Source organism: Sus scrofa, chromosome 7, assembly GCF_000003025.6.
Source record: "Sus scrofa isolate TJ Tabasco breed Duroc chromosome 7, Sscrofa11.1, whole genome shotgun sequence".
Lineage (NCBI taxonomy): Eukaryota > Metazoa > Chordata > Mammalia > Artiodactyla > Suidae > Sus > Sus scrofa.
This window is the reverse complement of record NC_010449.5, coordinates 45846925-45874583: the sequence shown is the minus strand read 5'-3', so window position 1 is coordinate 45874583 and position 27659 is coordinate 45846925. Positions and strand designations below refer to the sequence as shown.

Genomic DNA, 27659 nt, shown 5'->3' with positions numbered 1-27659 from the left:
TAAAACTTTGGTTTGTGCCCTATGTGTTCAGGGCTCCTGAGAGGGATCAACTTGTGTTCCTGGAGCTGCTTTGGGAAGGAAAGGAGGAAAGGGGGCCATCTAGATGAACTATATGTGTTGGGGGGGAGAGGTGATCTCCAGTGGCACAGGCAGTGACTCTTGGCTGGCTTGGGGCTTATTGAACTTTACTGTGAATTAGTCATTGTTTCCTTATACCATTTTCCTTTGGGAACTAAACTGCCTCCTCTTCCTTTTCTCGTCATGGCAGCAGATAGGTAGGAATCTCTGCTTTAAGTGTGTGCGGAGGCATGAGTAACTCAGCATCTCCAGCTGGTGCCTTCTGCACAGCAGAGCTGCCATCTTGATGTACTTGACAATGACTGGATCATTGGTCTGTAGTGTCTCAGGCTGACTCTGGAACTGCTCGCCCTGGTGGGAACCTGGTGGAGTTACTCTCAGTGGTGGGATCCCCTCCCGTCTACAATGTGACCTCCTGGTTGGTGGGGTGTGGCCTGGAGCTCCCGCTCATCAGTGCAAGGTAGGGCATCATCTTTGCTTACTCTCCTTAAAATTGCTAACTGGCCTTAGAAGACAGAGTGGGACTTTTTTTTTTTTTTTTTTTTTTTTTTTTTTAAATAGGAAAAAGCTAACTGCCTTGTTGCTTAAAGCAATAATTCTCAATCTTAAGCATGCTGCCGAATCATACTTACCTGGAGGTTAAAACACAAATTTCTGGGCTCTAATCACACCATCTCTAATTCAGTAGGTTTGGAGCAGGGCCTGGTCATTTGCGTTTCTAATAAGTTCCCAGGCAAGGCTGATTCTACTGATCTGGGGACTCCACTTTAAGTACTAATTTCCCAGTTAATATGTTTATAAGTTGTTGTATTTTGATTCTTTTCAGAGGTTCACATTATCACTGTTTTCATTTTGCTCCTCTCCTTCCATCCCTGCTATCTTACTGGTATCTTTTGAAGCAAAATGAAATAGTCCAAGTAAGAAAGCCGGCTAGTTCTCAGAGCACACCACCAGATGGCACTAGAGCCCCATATGCTTTGCTTCTTCACTCAGCCCTAACCACAGTTTACAAAGCAGTAACTAAGACTCAGGCTCCCCCAAGCTCCTGGAACACATGTGCCCTAATTTGTTCTTTTAATTTTGCACTAAAATCCTAGAAGAATGGGAAGAATTGAGGTACCCTGTCTTTTTTTAAAAAAAAAATTATTAGAATATAGTTGATTTACAAAGTTGTGTTAATTTCAGGCATTCAGCAAAATAAATCAGTTATACATATACATATATCCATTCCTTTTCAGATTCAGGTTATTACACAGTATTGAGGAAAGATCCCTGTGCTGTACAGTGGGTCCTTGTTACCCATCTATTTTATATACAGTAGTGTGTATGTATCAATCCCAACCCTCTAGTCACTCCCTCCACCCCGTGTTTGGCAAACATATATTTGGTTTTGAAATCTTTGAGTCTATTTCTGTTCTGTAAGTTCTATTGTGTCATTTTTATTAGATTCCACATGTTAGTGATCTCATATGATATTGGTCTTTCTCTGGATCATTTCTAGGTCCATCCATGTTGCCGCAAATGGCAATGTTTTGTCCTTTTTATGGCTGAGTAGTATTCCATTGTGTATATGTGCCACATCTTCTTTATCCAATCTTCTGTTGATGGATGTTTAGGTTGCTTCATGCCATGGCTATTGTAAATAGCGATGCAGTGAACACTGAGGTGCATGTGAATGCTCTGTCTTAAACATTTCTTTTTTTTCCCCATCTCTTTCTATCATGTTCCAGAATGAGATCTCATACTTATATCATGCTTGGGATGGTATATAAAAAATAGGCACAAAAAGCTTGAATCTGTGCTCCATTTTCCTTAACTTAGTGTTTCATGTTCCTCTGGACAGAAAGATGCAAACATCAATAGAATGAAGGAGCGAAAGAGCTTCTGTGGTGGAGAAGGAGCCGTTATATCAGCCTGTGGTCCAAAGTTATTAACTCTGACATTAGGGAGTATCATTTAGGTTACTCGGAACAGGTCCATACGGAGAGTGGTCCTCACAACCTCCCTTTATGAGTTTTCCTCAAGTCCCTTAGCTCCTTGGGGAAGCCTCCAGCTTAAGCAGGACAACCATCCAAGTGGTCTCTCCTAGATTCAGTCCCCCAACACAGATAGTAACATGTTGCTGGTTTCTGTATGGTGTTCACATGCACCTCAATAGGCAGTACTTAATATTATTGATAGAAATCATACCTAGTGTTGAAAATTTAGAAAATACAGAAACTCACCTAGAAAAAGATACAAAGCACTCATACTCTTTCTGCTCAGAGATAATTTATATTAACACACTGGATCCATGTTCTAACAAACTTTTCCCCAAGCAGTTTTTGTATACATATATATATATGTATTTTGCATACATATATATACAAATATATATACGTTGTACTACATATACAATGTATATACACAAATATGTATATCGTATAATATATAGTACTATATTATACAATATATATATTTGTATGCATATATGTATTTTGTATATCTCATATATACATCATATATTTTTATATTTACTTTTTTTTGCCTACCTCTGTGGCACGTGGAAATTCCTGGGCCAGGGATCAAACCCCCACCACAGCAGTGACAATGCCAGAGCATTTACCTGCTATGTCACCAGGGAACTCCAGTATATATGTTCTTTTTAAACCTCAAATTGGGACCACACATAACACATTATATTTGCAACATGCCCTTTTCACCTAATGGAATAAATGGAATATTTCCCCATTTCATTAGGCATGCTTCTAAAATATGGTTTTTAAAGGCTGAACAGTATTCCATCTCGTGGTGTGTCCTGATTTATCTGACCCATTTATTGCATTAAAAACAGGTTTAGGCAGGCAGTGTGTTTGCACACAGGCACTGGATAGGGAGTTGGCTAGATGGAGTGGCCTGTTTCTGCTGGGGATGCTGAGTGGGGAGGTGTCTGTGGACCAGGACCCTGCTTTGCTTCTGTGCAAATGCGGTTAGAGAACATCAGGATCCCCACCCTCTCTGCATCAGGACCAGAGCAGCAGCCGCCAGTCATCACTCTTCCCTCTGGGTCCCTGTGCTCTCAGAGTCAGTGGAGGGAGGGGGAGCACTCCTAAGGAGCCCTAGTATTCACCCTACCTCTTCTCTGCTGTGATGGGAGAGGAGCACCCAGTATTTGGGAGCTCGGGGCTCACAGTCTGGAAAGGTCAGAGACTCCCTAGTCTTCGAGATGGAGCTGTGTTTTGTCTGGAGCAGCGCTGGAGGGCCACTGTGGTTAATGTTTTGTTTCTGACATGTCACAGCTCTGTGCTCCCCGAAGGGGCAGAAGAAGGATCCGGGTTGGTTCAGGTGACAACACAGAGACTGCAGAGGACAAGTCCGCCTTTAGGAGGACATTTCCGCATCCACCTTTCTAACACAGAGATTCCTGGTAAAGGGGCCACTTGGGGGTGTGAGGCATGTCTCATTGATGCTTTTAGCAGATCCCCAGGGAAATAACATCCTGTAGGACCACCAGGAGGGTGGCGGTCTTAAAGTTACTCTACTTTTTTCTAATCTTCTAGTGTCTGAGAATGACCTTCTTAAACTTAAAGATCTGGATGCTAACAACAGCCTATCATTGTTAATAAGATCCCAAACTTTTAGTTTTATAGATGTGGAAACTGAGTGGATTAGCTTTCTGGGGCTGTCATCACAAATTGCTCCAACCTTGGTGGCTTAAAACCACAGAAATTTATTCTCTTACTGTTTTGGAGGCCAGAGTCCAAAATAAAATTGTTGGCAGGACCACACTCCCTCTGACGTCTCTAAGGGTGGATCCATTTCTTGCCTCTTCCAGCTTCTGGTGGCTTCCACCATCCCTTGGCTGCAGGTGCATTACTCCAACCCCTGCCTCCATCATCTCTTTGTCTCTTCCTCTTCTGTCTCCAGGCTCCCTCTCTTCTCTCTTATAAGGACATGATTGCATTGAGGGACCACCTGGGTAATCCAGGATGAACCCATCTTCTCAAGACCCTTAACCACATATTTTACTATATCAGGTAATAGTCATAGTTTCCAGGAATTAGAACACAGATCTTTTTGAAGATCACTGTTCAGCCCACTGTACTCAGTCTTGCCTAAAGCTCATACCAGTAGTTGATGGTGTGGTCTAGATATGAACTTGAATCTTTGATTTTCAGGTCTTTTTTTTTTTTTCTTTCTCCCTTTTCTTCCTTCCTTCCTTCCTTCTTTCCTTCCTTCCTTCCTTCCTTCCCTCCCTCCCTCCCTCCCTCCTTTCTTTCTCTCTCTCTCTCTCTCTCTCCCTCTCTCTCTCTCTCTCTCTCTCTCTCTCTGTCACCCAGTGGCACATGGAGATCCTGGGCTAGCTAGGGATCAGATCCGAGTTGCAGTTATAACCTACACCACAGCAGTGGCAATGCTGAATTCTTTAATCCACTGTGCTGGGGATTGAACCTGGGTCCTGGTGCTGTAGAGTTGCCATCAATCCCATTGCACCAAAATGGGATACTCTTGATCAGTCCTCTTCTCTCTAGAGTTTCCTAGGCCAAGATCTGTGGCAGCCATGGACCTTCCAAATTAAACCCCACAGTGAGGCCATACGGTATTGAGGATTTTAGGGATCATAACAACTGAAGAAAGAGCTTTCAGCTGCCATGAGGGTAGAACAGTTCCTCAATCCTCATATATGTACACGTCTCAGAGGACAGGATGAGAAGGGATTCTAACATGTTATTTGGTAAAAAAGTAGGGGAAGTTAGAAAGGAGGCTCAGGAGGCATTCCCGTCGTGGCTCAGTGGTTAACGAATCCGACTAGGAACTATGAGGTTTCGGGTTCGATCCCTGGCCTCTCTCAGTGGGTTAAAGGTCTGGCATTGCCGTTAGCTCTGGTGTGGGTCGCAGATGCAGCTCAGATCCTGCGTTGCTGTGGCTCTGGTGTAGGCTGGCGGCTACAGCTCCTATTAGATCCCTAGCCTGGAAACCTCCATATGCCCCAAGAGCGGCCCTAGAAAAGGCAAAAAGATTAAAAAAAAAAAAAAGAAAGAAAGAAAGAAAAGAAAAGAAAAGAAAGGAGGCTCGGGAGAACTTGAGAGTGGCTGGATAAAAATTGACACATGGTCCAAAAGTCTTCTGTGCTCTCAAGCAGAGAGATGCTGGGCTTGCACAGAATCTTCATGGGTATAGGCGTGGAGTAGTGTTTTTACTCGAAAAGGGCAACTTAGGAAAAGCTGATGGCTCCTGGGCTGCTGAAGTCTGATAAATGGGCTCATAAGTACATCAGAGACCTGCCTCTATGAAGTCCATTCCTGTGCTGTTTCTTTTCTCACAAATGAGAATTGCAGCCTGTCTGTAGAGAGACTTTTCCTGCATCATGTTCTATTGCTGATGGTCCCCACATCACTGCCTGCAGAACCACTGGGGGTGGGGTGGGGTCGGGGTCGGGGGAGCCCGTTGTAACTTGTCGTGATGGCCCTCATTTTATGTCTTCATGTAGAACAATCTTCTTTAGTTTTTTTTAAAAAAGTTATTATAGTTGATTTACAATGTTTTGTCAATTTCTGCTGTACAGCAAACTGACCCAGTCATATATATATATGCATATATGTATATATGCATATATGTATATATATACACACACACATTCTTTTTCTCATATTATCCTCCATCATGTTCTATCACAAATGATTGGATATAGTTTGCTGTGCTGTACAGTAGGCCCTCATTGCATATCCATTCTAAATGTAATAGTTTGCATCTGTTAACCCCAAACTTCCAGTCCATCCACTCTCTACCTCCCACCCAGCAGAGAACAATCTTTTTTAAAAAGATGAAAATTTTGTTTGCATTTTGGAAATACTGTGGGATTTCATGAACACTCCAGGGCAGTGTGGGATTCAAGAGGAAGGCACTTGAGTAGATAAAAGGCAACCTGAGTTTTAATCTAAACCCTTCTCACTTGGTTAGCAAGCTTCTGAACCCTTTCCTTTGTCTCTCACGTTGGCATCAGACTATCCAGAGGACCCCAGCCACGGGGCTGTTGGGAGTAGCTAATGAAATGGAAACTCTTGGTACAGTATGGAACAGGGTTCAAACACAAGCAAGGCTTAAGCCTAGAGTCTCGCTGTTTTCCTACGGGGATGTGGGATGGGGAAGCAGCTGGTTGGGCTTAAAGGAAATTCTAATGGTGAAACCGAAGTTCAGTGCCAACATCCCTCAGCTGGATTGGCTAAGTTTTTATGGGTGTCAGCTGCTCTGTGCTCTACCCACTCCCTGTGAAAAGTGGCCAACTTTTCTCTGTTCCCAGGGCCAGCTACATTTTTCTGGGGAAAACCCAATAGTTAATTAGACTTTCAGGCATTACCAGGGTGTGGAATTTACATTTGGAGTTGAAAGTTGAGATGGTTTTGTCTGATGTGACTGTGTTCTCTGTGGGAGAAATGGGATGACGATTAAACGTGTCATAAAAAGTGAGCATCAACTTATATTTGCCTTAAAAGTGGAATACCTGGGCTAAGGATTCTCATGAAGCTATGTTTTGAACTTGAGGGTCTTCCCCATAGGTCATAGGCATCCTGACATGTATTCTCTTGATGTGAGCCTCTGTGAGGTGGAGTCATTAGTGTTCTGTATTTTCTGTATCAAACCCTTCTCCCAGGGAGTTCCTGTTGTGGCTGAGCAGGTTAAGAACCCAACTAGTATCCATGAGGATGTAGGTTCAATTCCTGGCCTCACTCAGTGGGTTAAGGATTCGGGTGTTGCCTTGAGCTGTGGTGTAGGTCACAGACACAGCTCAGATCTGGTGTTGCTGTGGCTATGGCTGTGGCTGGTAGCTTCAACTCCCATTTGATCCCTAGCCTGGGAACTTCCACATGCTGCAGGTGTGGCCCTAAAAAAGAAAAACAAACAAACAAAAAACCCTTCTCCCACAGGTGTCCCTGTGCACATCTCAGCCAGTCACCTCCAAAAGCTCTTGCAGAACAATGCTGATGATTTCACATCCAGGTACCTCAATGTCAGTGACTTCACTGTGACAGAGGCTCTTAAGTCTTGCTACGAACACGTGTGGACCCTCTCCTGGTCCACCCAGGTTGGGGACTTGCCTAACTTCATCAGGGTATGTATGATATCCCTTTTGGTTTTGTGGATTTGGTGCTCTGGAGAAATAAACTATATGAATGAAAACTGTCGTGATTTGTTAACTTTGACTGGATAGTCAAGTAAGGCGGTTCAATGATCTTTCTGAAAGTTTTCAAGGCATAGTTTATATCTCATAGTTCTGGTAAAGCAATTTAAACCCAATAGCTCCTTTCCTAACTCAATGTGGGTAGAGGCATTGTTGGTCAGTGTCCACCAGATAATAATTCTACATCTGTTATCAGATAATTTAAGCAGATGTGATTGACTTAGATTATCGTGGAGGCAGATGGCACAGCAGAAGGAAGTTTAGGAAAGGATTTGCTGTCTTTGGATAATGACAAAACCAGATGCTCTTGCATATTTAGGGTTTTAAAAAATAATCTAATGATCATCTAGCATTTGGGTTTATAGAGTGAAACTGAGATGAAATTTTATTCCTGTGATTTGGTATCATGGGTTATCTGGTTTTCAAGCAAAAACCTTGGGTGGAGAGGGAGGAAGAATGGGAGTCATCGATGGCACTTGTTTCTTTAACTTTTACTGTGATGTTTTGGATTGCCAACTTGTAAACTAGAAAAGCACATGGAAACAAAATATCTCAGGACTTAGAAGATTGGTATGTTGTCTTTCTTGGGCAACACTACTTGCAAATAAATATTCCTCGAGTCTGCTGAGGGTTTCATTAGACATTACTGCGTACCCTTAGGTTTCTAGATTTCAGACCCTTGTCGCTCCATTTTCATTTTTGAGCTTTCTGGTTATCCCAAACAGAATGTTGGAAGCCCCCATTGTCACTTGTTTTAATCAACAGTAGACTTCTGTTCCACGGCAGAATTCACCAGAATTGTAACCCTCTCAGGTCTCCGATGAAAACCTAACGGGCGTGAACCCTGCCGTGACTGCTCGTGTGGTGTATGATGGTGGAGTCTTTCTTGGACCTATATTTGGAGACATGTTGGTCACTCCCAACCAGAACACCCAGGTGAGAGCAGATGGGCCGATCAGCCCCTCCCAATTGGTAATGTGGACCAATCTCAAGGGTCAGTTTTCTAACCCATGAGACGGAGACTGTTACGGCTGTGCACTTTCTATTTCTACAAGGTATGGAGAGTACTCTGAAAGTAGAAGTGCTTGGTAAATACAACATCCCTTTATCGTAATTATTGATGCTGTTCTGGTACCAAAAATAGAGAACCTCTATAGCTACGTATGATTTATACCTCTACACAGGGGCATTGAAAAGCAAATAAGCTGAGTCAACTCCTTTTCTCTTTATTTATTTGTGCCTTTTTTAGGGCCACACCCCGTGGCATATGGAGGTTCCCAGGCTAGGGGTCAAATCAGAGCTAGAGCTGCCAGCCTACACTCCAGCCACAGCAAGGCAGGATCTGAGTTGCATCTGACCTACACCACAGCTCATGGCAACGCCAGATCCTTAACGCACTAAGTGAGGCCAGAGATTGAACCTGCAACCTCATGGTTCCTAATCAGATTTATTTCCACTGCACCATGACAGGAACACCTCCTTTTCTTTTTAAAATGTCCTTTGCTCTTTTTCATTGGCTCCTACCCTGTTCTAAGTCATCTGCGTTTTTTTCTTTCTTTTTTTTTTTTTTAGGGCTGCACCTGCAGCATATGGAAATTCCCAGGCTAGGGGTGGAATCGGAGCTACAGCTGCCAGCCTACACCACAGCTGCCAGCCTATACCACAGCCACAGCAATGCCAGATCCAAGCCGCGTTGCCACCTACACCATAGCTCAATGCAACGCCTGAGGCTTAACTGAGCGAGTCCTGGGGTAGAACCCACATCCTCATGGATACTAGTTGAATTCATTTCTGCTGCACCACAACAGGAACTCCGTAAGGCATTTTCTTTTAATTTGAGACAATTTTAAAATGCCAAACTGTAAAGACTAATAGAACCAACACCTGGGTACCCAAACAAGGATGAACTGTTGCCAACATTTGGTGTATTTATTTTATCTTTTTTTTTTATCTTTATGAATAAAATAAAACATTGCAGATGGAATTGAGGTGTTCGTTATCACCTATGCCTTCATGCTATCCCAATACCCTTTCCTTTCATAAGCAAACACTGTCATAAAAATAGTGTGTGCTTTTAATTCTTATTTTATACGTAGACAATCAGAGTCACATCTTTTTCACCTTTCTCATTTCCAGGTATTGTAGTTCTATTAGATTAACCTTAGCTGCAATGAGAGGGAAGGACATATACTTTATTTTGGGGGACTTACCATTCTAGGACAAAAAAGACCCCAGACCAGCTATCCTGATATACTCTAATCTTCACTTATACATCTGTACAGTGATAGTGAAAGGAAGGTGCCTACTTCATTTGGCATTTACCAGCAAAGAAAGTGCTTGTCATAGGAAGTAGGTACTCAGTTGAAAATATAGTGATAAAAAGTCCTCGTGCAGTGTGAAGCTACTTTTATGTGACAGAGAGGGAATTTGCTCCAGATTGAGCATATTAAATTGCAAAAATATTAAATTTGCACATAATTATAGTCATTAAAAAAAAAAAAAGCCTAGGAGTTCCCTTTGTGTCTCAGAGGTTAACAAACCCAACTAGTATCCATGAGGATGTAGGTTCGACCTCTGGTCTTGCTCAGTGGGTTAAGGATCCGGTGTTGCCATGAGCTGTGTTACATGTCAAAGATGCGGCTCAGATCCTGCATTGCTCTGGCTGTGGTGTAGGCTGGCAGCTGCAGCTCTGAGTGTGCAGCCCTGAAAAAGCAAAAACAAACAAACAAACAAACAACCCCCCCAAAAAAAAAACAGGAGTTCCCATCGTGGCTGAGGGGAAACTAATCTGACCTAGCATCCATGAGGACCCAGGTTCGATCCCTGGCCTAGCTCAGTGGGTTAAGGATCCAGCATTACCATGAGCTGTGGTATAGGTTGCAGACTCAGCTTGGATCTAGCATTGCTGCGGCTGTGGTGTAGCTCACCACAGTGGCTACAGCTCCGATTGAACCCTTAGCTTGGGAACCTCCATATGCCGCAGGTGAGGCCTTAAAAACCAAACAGACACACCGAAAAACCTAATGTGTTTTGAGTCATGCATGACAATTTAGAGTCTATAACTAGAAAATAGAAGAAAAAAAAAAGTAAATCATTAACCCATTTTAATCTGGGCAAATTTCCCAAGTAGTTCATGAATACCCTTGAACATACGAAATTCATACATTTGCTTTTAATACGTTTGCCTTTTTCTAGGTGGTTGTGAGAGTGAATGACATACCAGCTCATTGTTCGGGTTCCTGTTCCTTCCAGTACCTCGAAGGGTCTACTCCCCAGGTCCATGCTGTGTGGTATGCCCCCGGTATGATTTGCACTTGGCATTGAGATGGGCATGAACTTTACACTCAGAGTGCTTTGTTGGAGGTCATGTCCCTGGTGATGTGTGGGTAGAAGGCTCACCAGTTCACGGGGTGGATGTTGGGTGATACAGCAGAAGGTGCATTTTTCAGCCAATCTGAAGGACATGGTCAGGATTCATAATGATGGATTTTTTTTTTTCTTTTTTTTTTTTTTCTTTTTATTTTTTTATTTTTTATTTTTTTAATTTTATTTTCCCACTGTACAGCAAGGGGGTCAGGTTATCCTTACATGTATACATTACAATTACAGTTTTTCCCCCACCATTTCTTCTGTTGCAACATGAGTATCTAGACATAGTTCTCAATGCTATTCAGCGGGATCTCCTTGTAAATCTATTCTAGGTTGTGTCTGATAAGCCCAAGCTCCCGATCCCTCCCACTCCCTCCCCCTCCCATCAGGCAACCACAAGTCTCTTCTCCAAGATAATGATGGATTTTTGATGGCTTAAAATGTTTTATTCTCTTTGTCTCTTGTTTTGAAATGGTCTTTATTTTTTCTCATTTTTCATTGACTGGTGATCTCTCATTATGAGTTTGAGAAAAAAATTTTTTTTGTTTCCCTTTTGTTTGTTTGTTTGTTTTTCTTTTTTGGCTATCCCCTGGCATATGGAAGTTCTGGCTCCAGGGATGGCATGTGAGCCAGAGTTGTGACCTGTGTCACAGCTGCAGCAATGCTGGATCCTTAACCCACTGTGCCAGGCCATGGGTGGAACCAGCGCCTCCACAGAGACACCCCCAGATCATGAACCCACTGCGCCACAGCAGGAACTCTGAAAAAGTTTAAGATGAAGGCTATACTATGCTATAATAATAAAGATTCCAAATATGAGACAGCATTTAACTCCTTGAATTTTGGGAGAGGAGGGAGAGAAAATGAATATTTAATATAGTTCTCATAAATGGAGTGATATTGCTGAGAGATGATTTCTTTCTTTTAACTTCTGTCTTCTTTTCAGATGACAATGGCCTACTGGTTCATATTACTGGAATGAGATTCTCTGATGACCTGGAGGCCTTGCAAGTTAGAGTGAACAAAACGAGCTGTAAAGTTATTTTCTCCAACCAAACGAATGTGATGTGTCAGCTGGGCCTGCTGCCTGTTGGAAAGCATCAGCTCACAATGTTGGTGAGACCCTCTGGTCTTGCCATCCATGCCAGAGGAGGAGGCCTCTTCCTAAACGTGGAGCCCAGACTAGATGCCGTGGAACCTTCCAGAGCTGCAGACATTGGTAATCCAGGGGCACCCACTTTGCACCTGACCCTCTGAAGCTGGCATTCTCACTGAAAGGCAGGATTCTAGTCCTGCCATGTGGTATATTCTACATTCACTGTGATTCACAGCTTTTTGGTTTTTGCCCTCAGCCTTTCTTCTCACGAGCAATAGACCTTTGGAGCCTTCTTTTCTTTTTTTCTTCATTTTTCATCTTGGAGGTTCCCAGGCTAGGGGCCAAATCAGATCTATAGCTGCTCGCCTACACCACAGCCACAGCAATGCCAGATCTGAGCTGCATCTATGACCCACACAACCGCTCATGGCAGCACCGGATCCTGAACCCACTGAGCAAGGCCAGGAATCGAACCGGTGTTCTTATGAATATTAGTCAGATTGGTTTCCGCTGAGCCAAGATGGGAACTCTGACCTTTGAACCTTTAAATTAACTCACTTGCCACATAAAGGATCATAGTCTGGCTGATAGTGTCAGGCATGATTGGGTCAATCAGTGAGTCATTAGGACAATCTGATCAAGTGGAAATACACTAGGTGGGGAGTTAGGACATGTGCTTGGGTTTTTTTCTTGCCAGAGTTAGAGGTGTGATCTTGGAAGTTCCAGTTACTTCTATGAGACTTAGTTTCCTAATAATGCTGAGGATGGGCACAGTATCATTTACTGAGTACCTCTTCTAGATAGTCACACACCCTATGTGCTTACAGTTGCCTGAAAGATAGAATTATTATCCACAATTGTCAGCTGAGATAATAGTGGTTCGAAGAGAAGGGTGACTTGCCCAGGGCTTCCCAGTGTAAAGGGGTGGAATTAGGATGCAAACCAGGATGGAAGGATACCAAATTTCCTGCCTCTGTTATCCTGCCATGCTGTCTTGCCCAATCAGTGGGCCCAGCAGTACTTGACTTGTGGGCCTCCTGGACTTGAATGGTATTAAAATGAGCCAAGAGGTAGGAAATCCCCTTGAAAATGAAAAAAAAAAAAATTGCAAATGTAAAGTACAGGCCTGGCCAATTAGGAACTTAGGAGATGTTTCACAGATGTTTGTAAAGTGACGTGCACTTGGACACCTGGCTGGTGGGCAAAGCCAACTACCCTTTGAGTGGTGGGGTATAGAGAGGGCAGCAGGGCTTGCCAGAATCAGCTCTGTGGGTTGGGTCTTATTGCCATGGCAACCAAGGATCTCCCCATGCTTTCTGAGAGACACAGCCAGTTTAAAACAACTCAGCTAGATTGCAAAAAGCTCAGGGACACTCATGCTTTATATGTTAATGTATGATTTTTAGAGCATGAAAGTCCTTTCCTGAAGGCCTTGGATTTTTGTCATTGTTTATTCTGTTGGCCAAAGATCTGTGGTTTAGAATGCATTAAAGTAGCATTTCCTGGCTACAACTTCATTGTTCAAAGGAATAGGTCATTTCTGACTTGACTTGGCCCAAGAGAGTAGATTGAGAAGCCTTTCTGCCTCTTCTCTGCACATAAAACAGAACGAGCTTGCCCTTATTTCTCAGTGCTTTAGGGAGGTAGCTATATAGAAGGTGATGCTCAGAGTGAAAGATCATATTCTATATTAACCCAAGAACTACTAGTTTGAGTTTAGGGCATACCATAGCCTTCCCACTAGATTTATAAGTAGCTCTGATCTTACAGAGTTACCTTTGCAATTCAGGCCACAGCATCCTTCCCAGCTCCTTCACCAGACTGTAGGCACCTGCAGGGCACATAGGTGACTCGGTCAGCTTTGTCCTCTACACAGAGTGACTTGCACAGGCAGACTGGCCAACTGTCTTGGTTTTTCTGGGACTGAAGTGTTTTCCAGGATACAAGACTTTCAGTTTTAAAATTGGGATGTGGAATTCAAAGTGCTAAAACTTGGAAAGTCCCAGGCAAACTGAGATGAACTGGTCACTCTGTTAGGGTGCACTTTACCAACTAAACATGGTGAAAAGTTAGTCTGGGAGGATGGTACATCACCCTTCTGTATTTCAGTAAAAGATGGAAAACTCAGAGATGAGATAATGTGAGGTGGGCCCAAATTAACCTTTAGTAAGACTGAGGGGAAAGGGAAGGAGAGAGAGAGACAGATACTCTAGTTGCTATTTTCCTTATTATAGGGTTTAAACTTTTCCTATGAACCCTCCCTCCACCTACTTAGTATCAACTAGTGTCAGTCCATCCATCTATCCATTCTTCCATCCATCTATCCATCACTCAATACTGACTGAGCCACCTGCAGAAAGCCCCATGCCAGTTGCTGAAGACCATGGTTCTCAAAGTGTGATTCTAGACTGGCAGTGTCTGCATCATTGGGGAGCTTGTTAGAAATGCATAATCTCAGGCCCCATCCTTCACCTCCTAATCGGTCTGCATGTTCATTGGCGCCTTGGGCAATTTCTTTCAAAAAGGCAGTTTGAGCAACACTGCTCTTGGGGAATTGAAGAGAACAAGGCTGAGTCCTATCAACAAGATTTTACAGAACAGTTGAATATGTAATGAATACATGTAATAATGTCATCAGTGGTATTTTGAATCATCACTTGTCCATGTGCAAGATGGCCTCAAAAGAGTTTGTGTGTGTGTGTGAGAAAAATATTGGCTCATATCTGTGCTGAGATAGATTTGCCTTAGGTCCTAAAATGTGGTCCCTTGGGAGGGGACCTCAGCTTTCACATGGGATGGTTTTGTCACTGGTTATCCAACTCTTACTTATTAAAATCAAGAATAATGACAGTAATTTATTTAGCTCTTACTATGTGCCAGTCCTATGAATGTTGAAGATACAGTAAATTTAAACCAATTCCCTGCTGTCGTGGAGGGAGTGGTAAATGTGTATGAGAAAAATCTAGCAGGGGGTGAATATCAGCTTGAGTGATGGTTGCTATTAGATGGTCATTGGCATTGGAGAAATGATGTGAATGGCACCAGAGGAGGGAGACATAGATGAAGTGAAGGGATGAGTCCTGAGCAACTCTCCCTGGAGGGGATTCTAGGCAGAGGGAATATCAAATGGTAAAGTCTTAAGTCAGAAGGAACTCAGCTTGTTCCAAGACTACCGAGGAGGTTGCTGTGGTTGGAATAAATTGAATGAAGGGAGTGGTATAAGATAACTGCAAGCTGATCATTTGGCTTTAGAGGCTATGGAAGGATGTTGGCCTTAATTCTGAGTGAGGTGGGTGCCATGGGATGACTTTAAGTGAAAAAGTGTTGTGATCTGACTTAGGCTGCTCTGTGAGGATATTCTGTAGGAAGGCAAAGATGGAGGCCACTGAAGCCATCCAGGGGAGAGGATGTTGGATTGGTCTAGGGCAATATCTCTTAGAAATATATATATATATATATATATATATATATTTATCTTTTTTTACTATTGTTGTTGCTTGTGCCTTGGTGTCATAGCTAAGAAACAATTGCCCAATCCAATGTCACCAGAATTATGTCTATATTTTCTTCTAAGGGTTTTATAGTTTTGTTCTTACATTTAGGTATATAATTCATTGTGAGCTAATTTTATATATGGTGTGAGGTCAGGGTTTGTATTAGTTTTCTTGGGCTGCTTAACCAGGTACCAGGAACTAGATGGCTTAAATAATAGAAATTTATTATCTTACAGTTCTGGAGGCTAGAAGTCTGGATGAGGGTATCAGTGGAGGTGATTCCTTTTGAACCAGCCAGGGAAGAAGGATCTGTTTCCTGCCTCTTCCCAAGAGTCTGGCAGTCTGTTGGCAATCTTTGGCCTTCCTTAGGTTGTAGAAGCATCACACTGAACTCTGCCTTTATCTTCACATGGTGTTCTCCCTGTGTCTTTTCTGTGTCCAAAATTCCCCTTATTATAAAGACACTAGTCATAATTGAATTAAAGACCTAACTTATTCCAGTATGACCTCATCTTATCTTAGCTCATTATATCTGCAATGACCCTATTCCCAAATAAGTTCACATTCAAAAGTACTGGTGGCTAAGACTTCGTCATATGAATTTTGATGGGGACACAATTCAACCCCAGAGTTTAACTTCATTCTTTTGTATGTGAGGTATGAATATGTGTGAATAATTTTTTAGAAGTGCAATTGCTGGGTCAGAAGTTTATACACACTTAAAATTTTGAAAATACAGAAATATTCTCTTTAGCTGTTGTGTCATTTATTATCTATGCAGCAATATTTATGAGTATCTGTTTACCACTTCTTACTAACACTGGGTGTTATCAAACTTTTTGATATTTGCAAATCTTATAGAAGACATAGAACATTTTGTTGTAGTTTTAATTTGTATTTATTTTAAGAGCAAAATGGAATATCTTTTCATGTGTTTAAGAGGTGTTGCATTTTCTTTTCAATGAACTCTCTAATCATCTCCTTAGCCCACTTTTGCAATTGAGTTATTATCCTTTCTTCTGATTTTAAGGGCTTTTTATATATTAAGGATGTTCATTTTTAAAAATGTTTTCATTTGTCTCTTTGCTTACTATTTTTGTGAACTCATAAATATTTTTAATCTTTATGCAGTGAAATGTAAAATTTTTATTTATGGCCTTTTAATTTTATGTAGTTTCTATGTGCTTTCCAGAAATGGCTGCCCTCTCTTTGCTCAGGGGCAGGGATGGGTCTGAACTGGCTCTGGTCCCCACCCCCCACAAGTTAATGCCCTCTCCTTGAGGGCAAGGGCATCTCTGCTCCATTGGCAAGCAGAGCTGGAGCAAGAGGGGCTGCAATGGGGGCTCTGTGTAGCCTGGGGAATGTGCTGGGGCCATCAGGGAAAGATGGTCAGAGCTGCAGGCAGTTTTTAATCTGCTGCCTCCACCTTGCTTTTTGAGAGAAAACAAGAGTGCACATGCCCCCTGCACAAGTGGAGTCTTGCTTTTGTACAGTGCTCCTGTAAGTCCCAGTGGTTTTCAAACCAGTTAAGGAGACTCATCATCCTGGTGTCAAACCCTGGACCTGGGGTGCCCAATATGTAGCTTGAACCCCGGACTCCCCACGGAGGGTCCCTGACCCTGTGATATCCCCTTTTTCTTCTGTGTCCCCTGCTGGGGTGCAGGTCCTGACCTGATTGCTTCTCTTCCTTTCCTTTCGTGCAGATCTTTCTTACAGCTTTGGTTGTAGAAGAGCCTTTCTGCCAGCTTCCAGGTTGTTTTCAGCAAGAGTTGTTCCCCATGCATGTATTTTTGTCCTTTGGATGTGTTCATGGGTCGGGGGAGACCTGGCATCCTTCTACTCCATCATCCTGATCTCCCCAGTTATAGTTGTTGTATAAGATACTTCAATGTCTGGTAGAAGACCCCTTTAATTTTAAAATTTTGTTTTCTGGCCATTATCATTTGTGTTTCATTGAATTTTAAAACTAGCTTTCCTAATTTAAATAACAAATAATTGATATTTTGGTTTACCTTAGAAAGGTATGCCACCTTATGATGGTCAATCTTTCTGTACATTTACTTTAGTTTTTTTTTTTTTCTTAAGTTTAATCATCCGTTAGGCTCCTCAGCAGCATTTCAAATCTTTCTTTAAAGTTCTTCATATTCTTGATTTTTTTCTTGTCAAAATGTTTCCAGCTATTGTATCTTTTATGTTGCTCTTGTAAATTTACTCCTTTTCATTGTTACTCTTTGCCTTTGAGGTCTATTGTAGTCTTACCTGGAATCTTCAGGGCATGTTTATCTATTTAACTTCAGGGTAATTGTTCACTCAGTCACATGCCTCCTGAAGAGTTTTCATGAAGTTGTACATGTTCCCTTTCTCACCTTGACACATGTGGGGATGATAACCTTGCTTCTGCACCCTCTTCCCACTCTCAAAGGGTATGTGTCTCTGGTGGCCTTATTGCCTCTCTTATATCCCCTTCTGGAGAGATGGCAGATCAGAATCATGGCCCTCATCAGCAAGAAGGGGGCTTCCTGTCTGTCAGCTGGATTGGGGGTGCTCTTCCAAATGGGATGTGGGCCAGGATATCTGTGTGATGGGTACCACCTCTCTCTCCCCTTACTGATATCCTTGGTGAGGAGATGGGGGTTTCTATGGTTGCCTCTCAGTGGTCGGTAGAGAAATCCTGATGGCATTGGGTGATGCCGTCAGTCTCTTCTACATCATCATGGTAACCAGGATCACAAAGCTCTAAGAGCTCAGGCTGTCATTTAAAGATGAAGGAGGTGAGGACCTGTGATCTCAGGGACAGTAGTGCCAATGGTCTGCTCTAAGTGGCAGAGCGGACTATGACCCTGATTCTGGGTCCCCTGCTCTTTGTACCATCTTATACTTGCTCTCTTATGCTGGTTTCTCAGAAAAAATTAAGCTTTATAGAATAGTAGAAATGATATTTAAATATCTAGAGCAGAAAAAGTTTTCAGACTCCATCTACTTTACTTCCCTGTTTTATGACAGTGGTATAGCTGTATATTTTATTCTTAAATATCTCTAGGGTACTCTATCTCTCTGCCCTCTAGTCACTGTATCTCCCATCTTATTTAGTAGTTTATATACTTAACTTCAGTCTTTTCCTGCAGCTTGAGCATAGCTTGTGTTTAAAAAAATTTTATTAAAGTATAGTTGATTCAGAATGCTGTTAATTTGTGATATATAGCAAAGTGATTCAGTTATACATATATATGTATACACACATATACATTCTTCTGCACATTCTTTTCCATTATGGTTTCCATTATGGCCACAGGACATTGTCATCACAGGAAATGTGTGTAGCATAGGATACTGTGCTACACAATAGGACCTTGTTGATTATTCATTCTATATATAATAGTTTGCATTTGCTAATCCCAAACTCCCAATCCTTCCCTCTCCCAACTCCCCTTCCCCTTGGCAACCACAAGTCTGTTCTCTATGTTTGTGAGTCTGTTTTTTTTTCATAGTTATGTTGACTTGTGCTATATTTTAGATTCCACATGTAAGTGATATCATATGGTATTTGTCTTTCTCTTTCTAAGGGAAATAAACTTAGTATGATAATCTCTCCCTTAGTCTAATAATAATCCATATTGCTGCAAATATGTCTTATGTTTTGACTAAGGAGTTTCATGGTTTTACTTCATTTTATCTCTCTTGTGGGATAATTCATTCTTGCCTGCCTATATGGCTGTGTGTCTCCTCTGAAAATGCTGCTTTTTTTACAGGAGGGTTCTGGGCCACCATTCAAGGCTCTAGTTTGGAAGATGTTAGCCTGGTGTTATTTGGATCCCAGTCTTGTACCATCAATGTCACCACAAGCAATTCACAAAGAATTCAATGCAAGGTTCCACCCCTGGTAAGTGGAATCCTTTGGCATCTCCTTCTGTCTGGGTGTATGACCATTATTAACATGTAGTATAAGGTTCTCAAGAAATCATTTCTTAGAACTAAGTTAACCTACAAGACCTTTTCATCATGAGGGCTTGCTTACATGGAAGCATTTCTGCCATGAAATGGGAAGCTGACTCCACCAATGGGGCTTGTATTTTGCATCAGTGAAGTTCTTTTAAAAGAAGATGACCAGGCAGTGCTAGTCCACACTCTTAGTGAGTATTCATGCCACAGAATAAATATATTTATCTAATGCACATTCTGAGTGTTGGTTTGCAAAACATATAATCTCACTTCTTTCTCAAGCAAACAGATAACTTAGTTTTCATTGGCAATTTTTTTTTCTGGCATGGAAGGGACTGGTGGAACTTGGAATCTTCTAGAATGTCTGGTCCTTATGAAATAGCTTCCTGGTTAGTCCCTACTGCTTCCCCTTTCCCTGAGAAACAAGTCCTTTGGCTTTCCCATCCCTCTTCCATTGGTGCTGTCTCATAGGTGGCATGAGAGGTTTGGGTACAGGCCTCTCCCTGGTGCTGTGGGTGAGAGCCATGCCACAGCTGAGCTTGAACTTCCTATTTGATGTTCACTTCAGAGCCATCAACATTCCTAGCACATCCTTGACCCCCAAAGAAGGCTGTCTGCTGAACAATTAAGATCTCTGGAAGAAGAAAGTGTTGAGAACAATCTTTGACCTCTGATTATGTATTTTTTATCTCATCCAGTTATTCAAGTATTATGAAATGTTAGCTTTTATGTATAAACTGCATGCAGTTCTAGTATATGTTTGTGTTGTAATTTGTTTATTTCCTTTTATTGGACATTTAGATAATTTCCAAAATTTCTTAGTTCTTATATTTACCATATACTTACTATGGACCAATAATAATAGTACAGATATATAAAGGCAATAAATATTTTTTGTAGTTTGTTTTTTTCTTAGAGTTTCTAATTTTTATTAACATGTCTTTTTTATAATAAAAATCTTCTGTTTTAAAAATTTCATTATATCAGTTGTCCCCCCACCCCACCTTTTTGAAGCTCTCTATTCTCCCACCTCACTCTAACTTGGTGTTTTCTAGGTTTATTCCACAGGTTTATTCCTACTGTTTCTCTTGCCTGCTCTCTTGAGTAAATCCACTGTTTCTTGGACTTTCTTTCTCTTTTTTTGTTATTGTTTATTTTATGAGACCATAGGCTTAAGAAATATCTCAAGGAAGAAAATGTGGGAGGAAAGTTTTCTGAGTCCTTCAGTGTTTGAAAGTACTCTCACACTCGATGGTTAGTTTAGCTAGATATAAATGTTTATTTGAATTTGCCATGCTTTTGCAAAACCAACTGGTGTGTTAATTGCAAGTCATTCTTATTTGCTCTTTAACCTGTTGGATGCTGCACTTGCCTATTCTAAGCTCTTGTTGCTGTGTGTATGTGTGAGTGAGAGAGAGAGAGTTGAAAGCAGCAAATATATTCTTTAAGAAAAAATTTTAAAATTGAATTCTGTATGGACTTTGCTCAAGTCAGTCTCATTTACAGAGTTTTGATTTTAAACATTAAATTTTCAGGGGAATGATGGACCTATTGTGAATGTGACTGTGATCAGAGGGGACCATTCTGTGGTTCTTCCCATGGCATTTACATATGTCTCCTCTTTAAATCCAGTAATCGTGTCTCTGAGCAGAAACAGGAGCAACATAGCAGGTAAAAATGCATGATACTGCAGCATCTTTTTATTTTAGATCATTGATCCTATAAAAAGGTAAACAATAGCCTATTAATTTTATCAAAGATTGTCATATTTTGTATGGAAGTTATTTTTTTGAAAACCTGGAGACTGATTTTTCTCATCTTTGCCATCAATGACTAAATCTCCTTACCTTTATTTTTCTCTCTGTAAAATTGGGATCATTTCTATCATGAATATGCCATAGGAATTCAGAGGTAACAATTCAATAAATATTTATTGTGTTCCTACTATGTGCCAATAATAGAAGGACATGTAATATAATCCTTGTCATTAATTTATAGAATTATTAGCCTCAGTTTACAGGTTAGGAAACTAAGGAATCGTGAGAAGAAGTAACTTGTCTAAGATGTTACCTGTAGTAAGTACCAGAGCGGAAATTTGAACTCAAGCAGTCTGGTTGCAGATTCTAAACACTTAACCACTCATAGATTACTGTAAAATAGCATTTTGGGCAGCAGACTGTATTGTAGCTGTTATTTGATATGATTAAGAGAAAAAGACCCTCTTATTAACTAGGGATTCTTGCTCCTGGATATATACATATGGTGAGTTCTTCAACATCCAACTGCATGAAATGATTTAATCTTATGAAATGATTTAATCTTTCTTTAATGATTTGGGTGCTATGACAGGATGGAATTATGGCAATTTATCATCATGTCACATCATATAGATTTGGAGAAGTAGCAGGTAACGCACTGTTCTAGTTATCTGGATGCCAGGTGACAGAGTTTATGGCAGCTGTATCCAAGGGCTTATTATTTAAGACCATTAAAATTTCCCAAAGAAACACCTTGGACTCATTTTTTCTGGTACTGTTTTCATTTTCCATTGCTCAGGAGTATATAAATAAAGGGAGGTGTCCTTTAGCTTCTCAATATTATTCAGCTCAGATAGTGCAGAAGAAGAATTTGCTGCCTGAGGCGACCAAAGTGTGTAAAATTCCTTAGTGGTATAGATTCTTCCCAACAAAGTAGAAAAGGGAGGGGGGAGTGCCGTGTTCTATTCAGATTTCAGTGATTTTGGCTTTTAATAAAATTTCCCACCTATAATGAAAAGAATAAATACCTTGCATCAGTGCCTCAAAGGCATCTAGGATTAGCTTGACAATTGACCAAGAGCCCAAGGAGTTCATGTTATTGATGTATACAACACGATACATTATTTGCAGAATTTACACTTGCATTGAGATCTTTCTACAGGCAGAATAAAGAAAACATGTTATAAAATCCACAATGAGTGGAGCCCTACTGGGAAAGTCTCTTTTGAAAGTTGGAGGGCTACATGGCTTCATCCAGGAGATATTGATGCTGATGATAATAAAGTAGAGGTGAAATCAAAGAAAGAGAAGGAGGGGCAGAGGACGGAGGAGGAAGAATTTAATGTGCGGGACCTTTAGTGTGGCTTTTGCTCTCAGCACCAGATCTGAAGAACTCCCAACTCAGCCTCTCCTTGTGCAAGATACTTAACTTCCTTTAACTTTAGTTTCATCACTTGTTATGTAGAAACAGTTCTCTCAAGGTGATTAGGAAAAATGAAGATAAAGTAGGTAAAAGTACCTAGCCCAGGAACTAACACAGAGCAAGCACTCTATAAAGGCTCTGTTGAAGTGAAATCCATCGTTCAGACAGATACTGAGTGTTGTATAAATGAGCCAGAGGATTGCTGCACATTGGCGCCATGTTGTTTCCATCTTTAGGGCATGCTGGGATCTATTAGCTGAAAAGTCCGTCAATGCCAAATTCAACTTCTTACATGCCCAGCTGTTTTACATAGAGCACAGATAAGCAGATGTTTAACCTTTAGAGCCTGATTGCTCTACACACCCTGCAAAACTGAATTTAACATTTGATAGCTACAGATAAGACCAGCCTGGGGGGTGAGCTCTAAAGGACTCAAAGCCACCCTGTGACACAGAAACTACCCACTGGGATGCTGAGTGACTCATTATGTAAGAGACACATAAGCTCCTCTCTCGTCTCCCCCTCCCCTAGGAGTTCTCTTGCTTTCCTCCTGTCTGGGTGGTGATCTCAGATTGATGCCCCCGGAAGATCTCCTGCTGGGAGATTTCACCACCCATGGACAAATCACTACCCATATAAATCTCATTCTGGGCTAAGGCCACTTTGTGGCCATCTCTTTGCTTTGGTCAACCCTGAAATCTTCATACTTTATGGAAGCTTCAGACTTCACAGTAGAAAGGAGGTTGGAGAGGGGAAGAAGTAAGAAAGATGTGAAACAAAGAAGAAAATGAAGTTCTTTGAGGCCTTTGAGAGCAGTACTATACCAGAGACTGTCCTAGGACATCTAAGTTTATCCTTATCACAAACCACATGGGATGGGCTTTGCTCCCTTCTTACTGATGAAACTCCGTGGCTTTGAGAGCCCAGAATGTGTTGCCCAAGGTCACAAGGTAGTTAAATAGCAGAGCAAGGGCTTGAATGTAGAGTCACATTCAATGTGCCACAATCCCTCGTTGACTTTTATTTTCCAAGCCACTTCCTCTAATTGGTTGTGCCATCCCAGAGATGCCAGCTCTGTCGTAGTTCTCAAACATGCTTGGCTAAAGGAGCTGTAGAGATGCTTTAGCCCAAGCTGTGTCTTTGTGGATGGACTGAGACACAGGAAAAGTTAAGTCTATTTATTTCAACTCCTGCTGTTGCAAGCTTGATTTCTGGCTCTCGGGAGTTGATCTCATGGTCTGGAAGAATAGCTTGAGGCATATCCTTTCCTTGCTTAGTAATCTTTGGAGGTCTCCACCTCTTCCTCCTCTTTGCTTTAGTTCTCTACTCTTTCCCTCCATTGAATTAAGTAGAGACTCCTTGGGACTGAGTTTCTTCATGTTCAGGTGAATCACCTTCAACTTGGCCTATTCCCAAAGAATCCTTACTTGGATCCACATGTATCTGGTCTTCCAGAAAGTCACCCAATTCTTTGTTCTTCTCTCCAAGCCATTGGGGGATTAAATGAGAAATTGCTACAAAAGGCAAGGTTTTGGGTAAAGTGATGATGTTTTTAGAAGCAGCTTGTAAATCCTGTAGTCTCTCTCACTTCCTCTTGGGACTTATCCATCAAATTGAATTTCAAGCACCATCTTGCCCACAGGGCCTTTTTTTGGATATTCAGATTGTTGCTCTAATTTGAACAACCCCACTGCTTAATTTCTACATCTTCATGGCTTATCCTGTTCTGAGGCTTTTTTGGCACCTATTTTGCTGTCTTCGAGGGGGTTTCTGAGGGCAGGGTCTGTGTTTAACTTATTTTGTGTCCTTTGTGTCGTCGTGCTCTTGATACTCAATAAATATTTGAGGTAAAATGAATTGAGTTAAAGTGTCCGTGGTATACATGGCGTTTTAGTAGAGTCGCGAATCAGCTAAAACGATATGGAGACACAGAACTGGGCTCAGGCCTTCCCATTTCTATTAAGCAGGTCTGAGACCTAGGCTACTGAGCCTGAGTTTCCTTAACAGCAAAATGCCAGTCCTGCTAACTGCCCTGCATATATTGTCAGAAGAGTGTGAGTGTTGAATGGGATAACGTACATGAAAAGTCTCTGTGCTGAACACTTTAAAAAATTGATATGAGGCTTGGTGCACACTGAAGACAGAGCTTTAGGCTTTTATCTTCAGAAATGTGGAGGCTGAAAACAGAGGACATAGGGTGCCGTTTGCTGGTTGTGAAGCCCAGCATCTGTTTTCTAAATGACTTCTTGGTTTGTCTTTTCACGGAGGTAAGTAAGCACCTCTTGAATACAACCATCTTGACAATTTTGTTTTCTATGCCCTTGAGGTTATAGGCTGGAGCTCCATGAAAAGAGTTAGAAGTTTCATGAAAAAAATAGGTTGGCATTAAAACTCTTATTTAGAATATTCTGGACAGGGATGGCCAGATGTTTCATACTAAAGAAAGTCTCAGACTTGAATAGGAGGCTGTTGAGGCCACAAATCCACTTCACAGGGGCTGATGGGTTCTTCTCAACACAGGAGGTGAGACCCTTTCCATTGGAATGGCGCTCCCAGTCAACTACACGGATCTGGATGCTGAGGTCCACATTGGGGACACCCAGGCTCAGGTTCTTACGTGGACGGCTTGGGGCCTGGAGGTGGTGCTGCCCCCGCTGCCCACTGGGCTCCACGGAATCTCAGTCTCCATCAACAGGGTCCGCATTGGCGCACAGGGGTGAGGTGGAGTCTTTCTATTGATTCTGGGTCTGTTTAATGGTCTAGTGATTCAGTCGACCAATTCTGGTTTTGCTTTAGTTCTCTGTTTCCCTGCTTTTTTGAAGTTAAGGGATAAACATGTGAGAATCATAACAGCTGAACAAGTCTTAGGGACCCTACAGGACAGTTTCCTCCCAAGACCAGTCCAGGGGAAGTTTTTGGCTTATGAATTGGGGAAAGGAGAACTTTCTGGAACAGAGATGTCATGTCTCTTGGCTGGGCTAGGGTGGAGGGGGCATCTCTATGTGAGAGGAGTCTGCTTAATAAGACCTCTAATAACATTGTGTCTTGAGCTGTGAATAAAAGGCTTCCTTTACCACACGAGCTGTGCTCAGTCTTCTCTGCCCTGAAGCCCCCCTGCCCAGTATTCCTCTGAAAGTTCCTATGCTTCAATCCAGAAAGTAGCTAAACTCTACGACATTGTTGTCTTCATGCTTTCCTGACACAGGAGAATGTCCCACAGAGCTTTTCTTCTCCACCATTTCCCCTCTTCTCTGGTTGATGGTGCCCTTCATGCCTGCTCTCCATCAGCCCCCTTCTCTCTTCTCCTCTCCCCAGTACATGCTTCCCTGCTGTCTTGTGCCTTCTTATCTCTTTTTCTGACTCTCAGTTATTTCAGGACCCCCTCCCCATTCTCTGCAGGGTGGACCTGCACATCCAGTACCTCACAGAAGTCTTCAGCATCCAGCCTTGCTGTGGGTCCCTTCTGGGTGAGTGGCTCTGATGTGACCATTAGCATATATTCTGCAAGTCTACTCCTTGGATGTTAAGTTTGTTCCTGGATTAGTTAACTGGTGAGCCCAGAGGTGGGGCTACAGGGAGGGATGCTCTCCCCTGGCCTGGGAACTGAGTGGTGTACTTTGGAGGGTGGGAAAACTCAGGATTCCTTAACCCAGTAAGTTCAGGAAATGAAAGAATTTTTATGAGAAGGATATGTGCCTGGTTTTCTTTTTCTTGTTTTTTTTTCTAGTAGGAGGAGTCTGAAACATCTAAAAAGTGGCGCATCTTGAGCACATATAACTGACTCACTTTTCTGTACACCTAAAACTAACACAATCTTGTAGATCAACTATATTTTGATTTAAAAAAAAAACAGTAGAAAACCAGGGAAAAGCTTCCTAATACTGCATGTGCAAGGGGAAGAAGAATGACTCTTTGATGTCCTCACACTTTATGGGGAGGTAGATGAAAGAGTGGACATAGCCAGAAACACAAATGCCAATATGGGAGATATAAGGACCAGACACAAGGAGAAATCTAGAAAAAACATTCATTTTCAGAAAAAAAAGGAAAGCTACATATTTCCATGCGATCGTCATTGTGATAGTGTATAAATAGTACATTATTCTTTTCAAGCATAGTCTAATCCTTTTTTAAAAAGAATTAAAAAATTTTTCTCCAGGAGTTCCCGTCGTGGTGCAGTGGTTAACGAATCCGACTAAGAACCATGAGGTTGCGGGTTCGATCCCTGCCCTTGCTCAGTGGGTTAACGATCCGGCGTTGCCGTGAGCTGTGGTGTAGGTTGCAGACGCGGCTCGGATCCCGCATTGCTGTGGCTCTGGCGTAGGCCGGTGGCTACAGCTCCGATTTCAACCCCTAGCCTGGGAACCTCCATATGCCGCGGGAGCGGCCCAAGAAATAGCAACAACAAAAGACAAAAAGACAAAAAAAAAAAAAAAAAAAAATTTTCCATTCTAGTTGATTTACAGTGTACTGTCAGTTTCTACTATACAGCAAAGTGACCCAGTCATTCACACACACACACACACACACACACACACACACACACACACACACACACATTCTTTTTCTCACATTAGTCTCCATCATGTTCTATCACAAGTGACTGGACATAATTTCCTGCGTGTAATCCTTTTTAAAGCTGCTTGGCTCTGCCAGTGATTTGGTAATGACGAGGGGTGTGTTGTTCCCATCCCTGTCCTGAAGGTGGGATCTGATTGTCTTTCAACTAGAAGGCAAGACAAGACCTATAAATACAGCAGTGACATTAAGCATGTGTCCATGTTTCAGTGCCTCTGGATATGTCCCCGACAAAACACATATGACTACATAATATATGGAATATTGTAATATTATATAGAATAATATAGATGTTAAGTAGAAGACATCAACAAATCTGATTTTTCATCAGTGTGGAGGCTAACTATATATAGAACTATATATATACACACACACTACATAATAATCTATAGAATAATATGGAATAACAGGATAGATAATACGACAGATGATAAGAAGACTAAAGAATTTGATTTTTCATTAATATATAAGTTGTATGTACATATAGATGAATATACATATACTCTTTCTACATCTTAATATATAGAATAATGTAGACTAACATGTAAGATAATACAGCAGGTGACAAGAACACTTTAAGGAATTTGATTTTTCATTAGCATCCAAGTTTATAGAAGTGGGAGTTTCTAGGATCTTTCAAGTACATGTACTTGAAAAGTTTGTCTTAAATGTTATAAAAATTCTTCTTTTATGACAATTTATATTGTCTTGCTATCATGTGAATTTCAGCCCATCTCACTCCTGACAAAATCACACAATTAACACT

At 41.6% G+C, this 27659-nt stretch overlaps 1 protein-coding gene across 10 annotated transcripts in view; it reads left to right on the top strand.

Annotated features, from left to right (window-relative positions):
* The window catches only part of PKHD1 (PKHD1, fibrocystin/polyductin), a 477788-nt gene that overhangs the window by 50558 nt on the left and 399571 nt on the right, over positions 1-27659 (top strand). For 8 of the 10 annotated variants that reach the window (XR_002345756.1, XM_021098819.1, XM_021098818.1 and 5 more), the window contains 10 exons: positions 400-538; positions 3357-3484; positions 6984-7168; positions 8051-8173; positions 10433-10538; positions 11553-11825; positions 18946-19076; positions 20671-20806; positions 24836-25031; positions 25715-25782. Coding sequence is in view for 9 of the 10 variants with exons in the window: in XM_021098819.1 (XP_020954478.1) it covers positions 400-538; positions 3357-3484; positions 6984-7168; positions 8051-8173; positions 10433-10538; positions 11553-11825; positions 18946-19076; positions 20671-20806; positions 24836-25031; positions 25715-25782 (1485 nt within the window). In the remaining variant the exon portion in view is untranslated. The remainder of the gene's footprint in view (positions 1-399; positions 539-3356; positions 3485-6983; positions 7169-8050; positions 8174-10432; positions 10539-11552; positions 11826-18945; positions 19077-20670; positions 20807-24835; positions 25032-25714; positions 25783-27659) is intronic. The other 2 variants (XM_021098821.1, XM_021098820.1) reach the window with 2 other exon arrangements.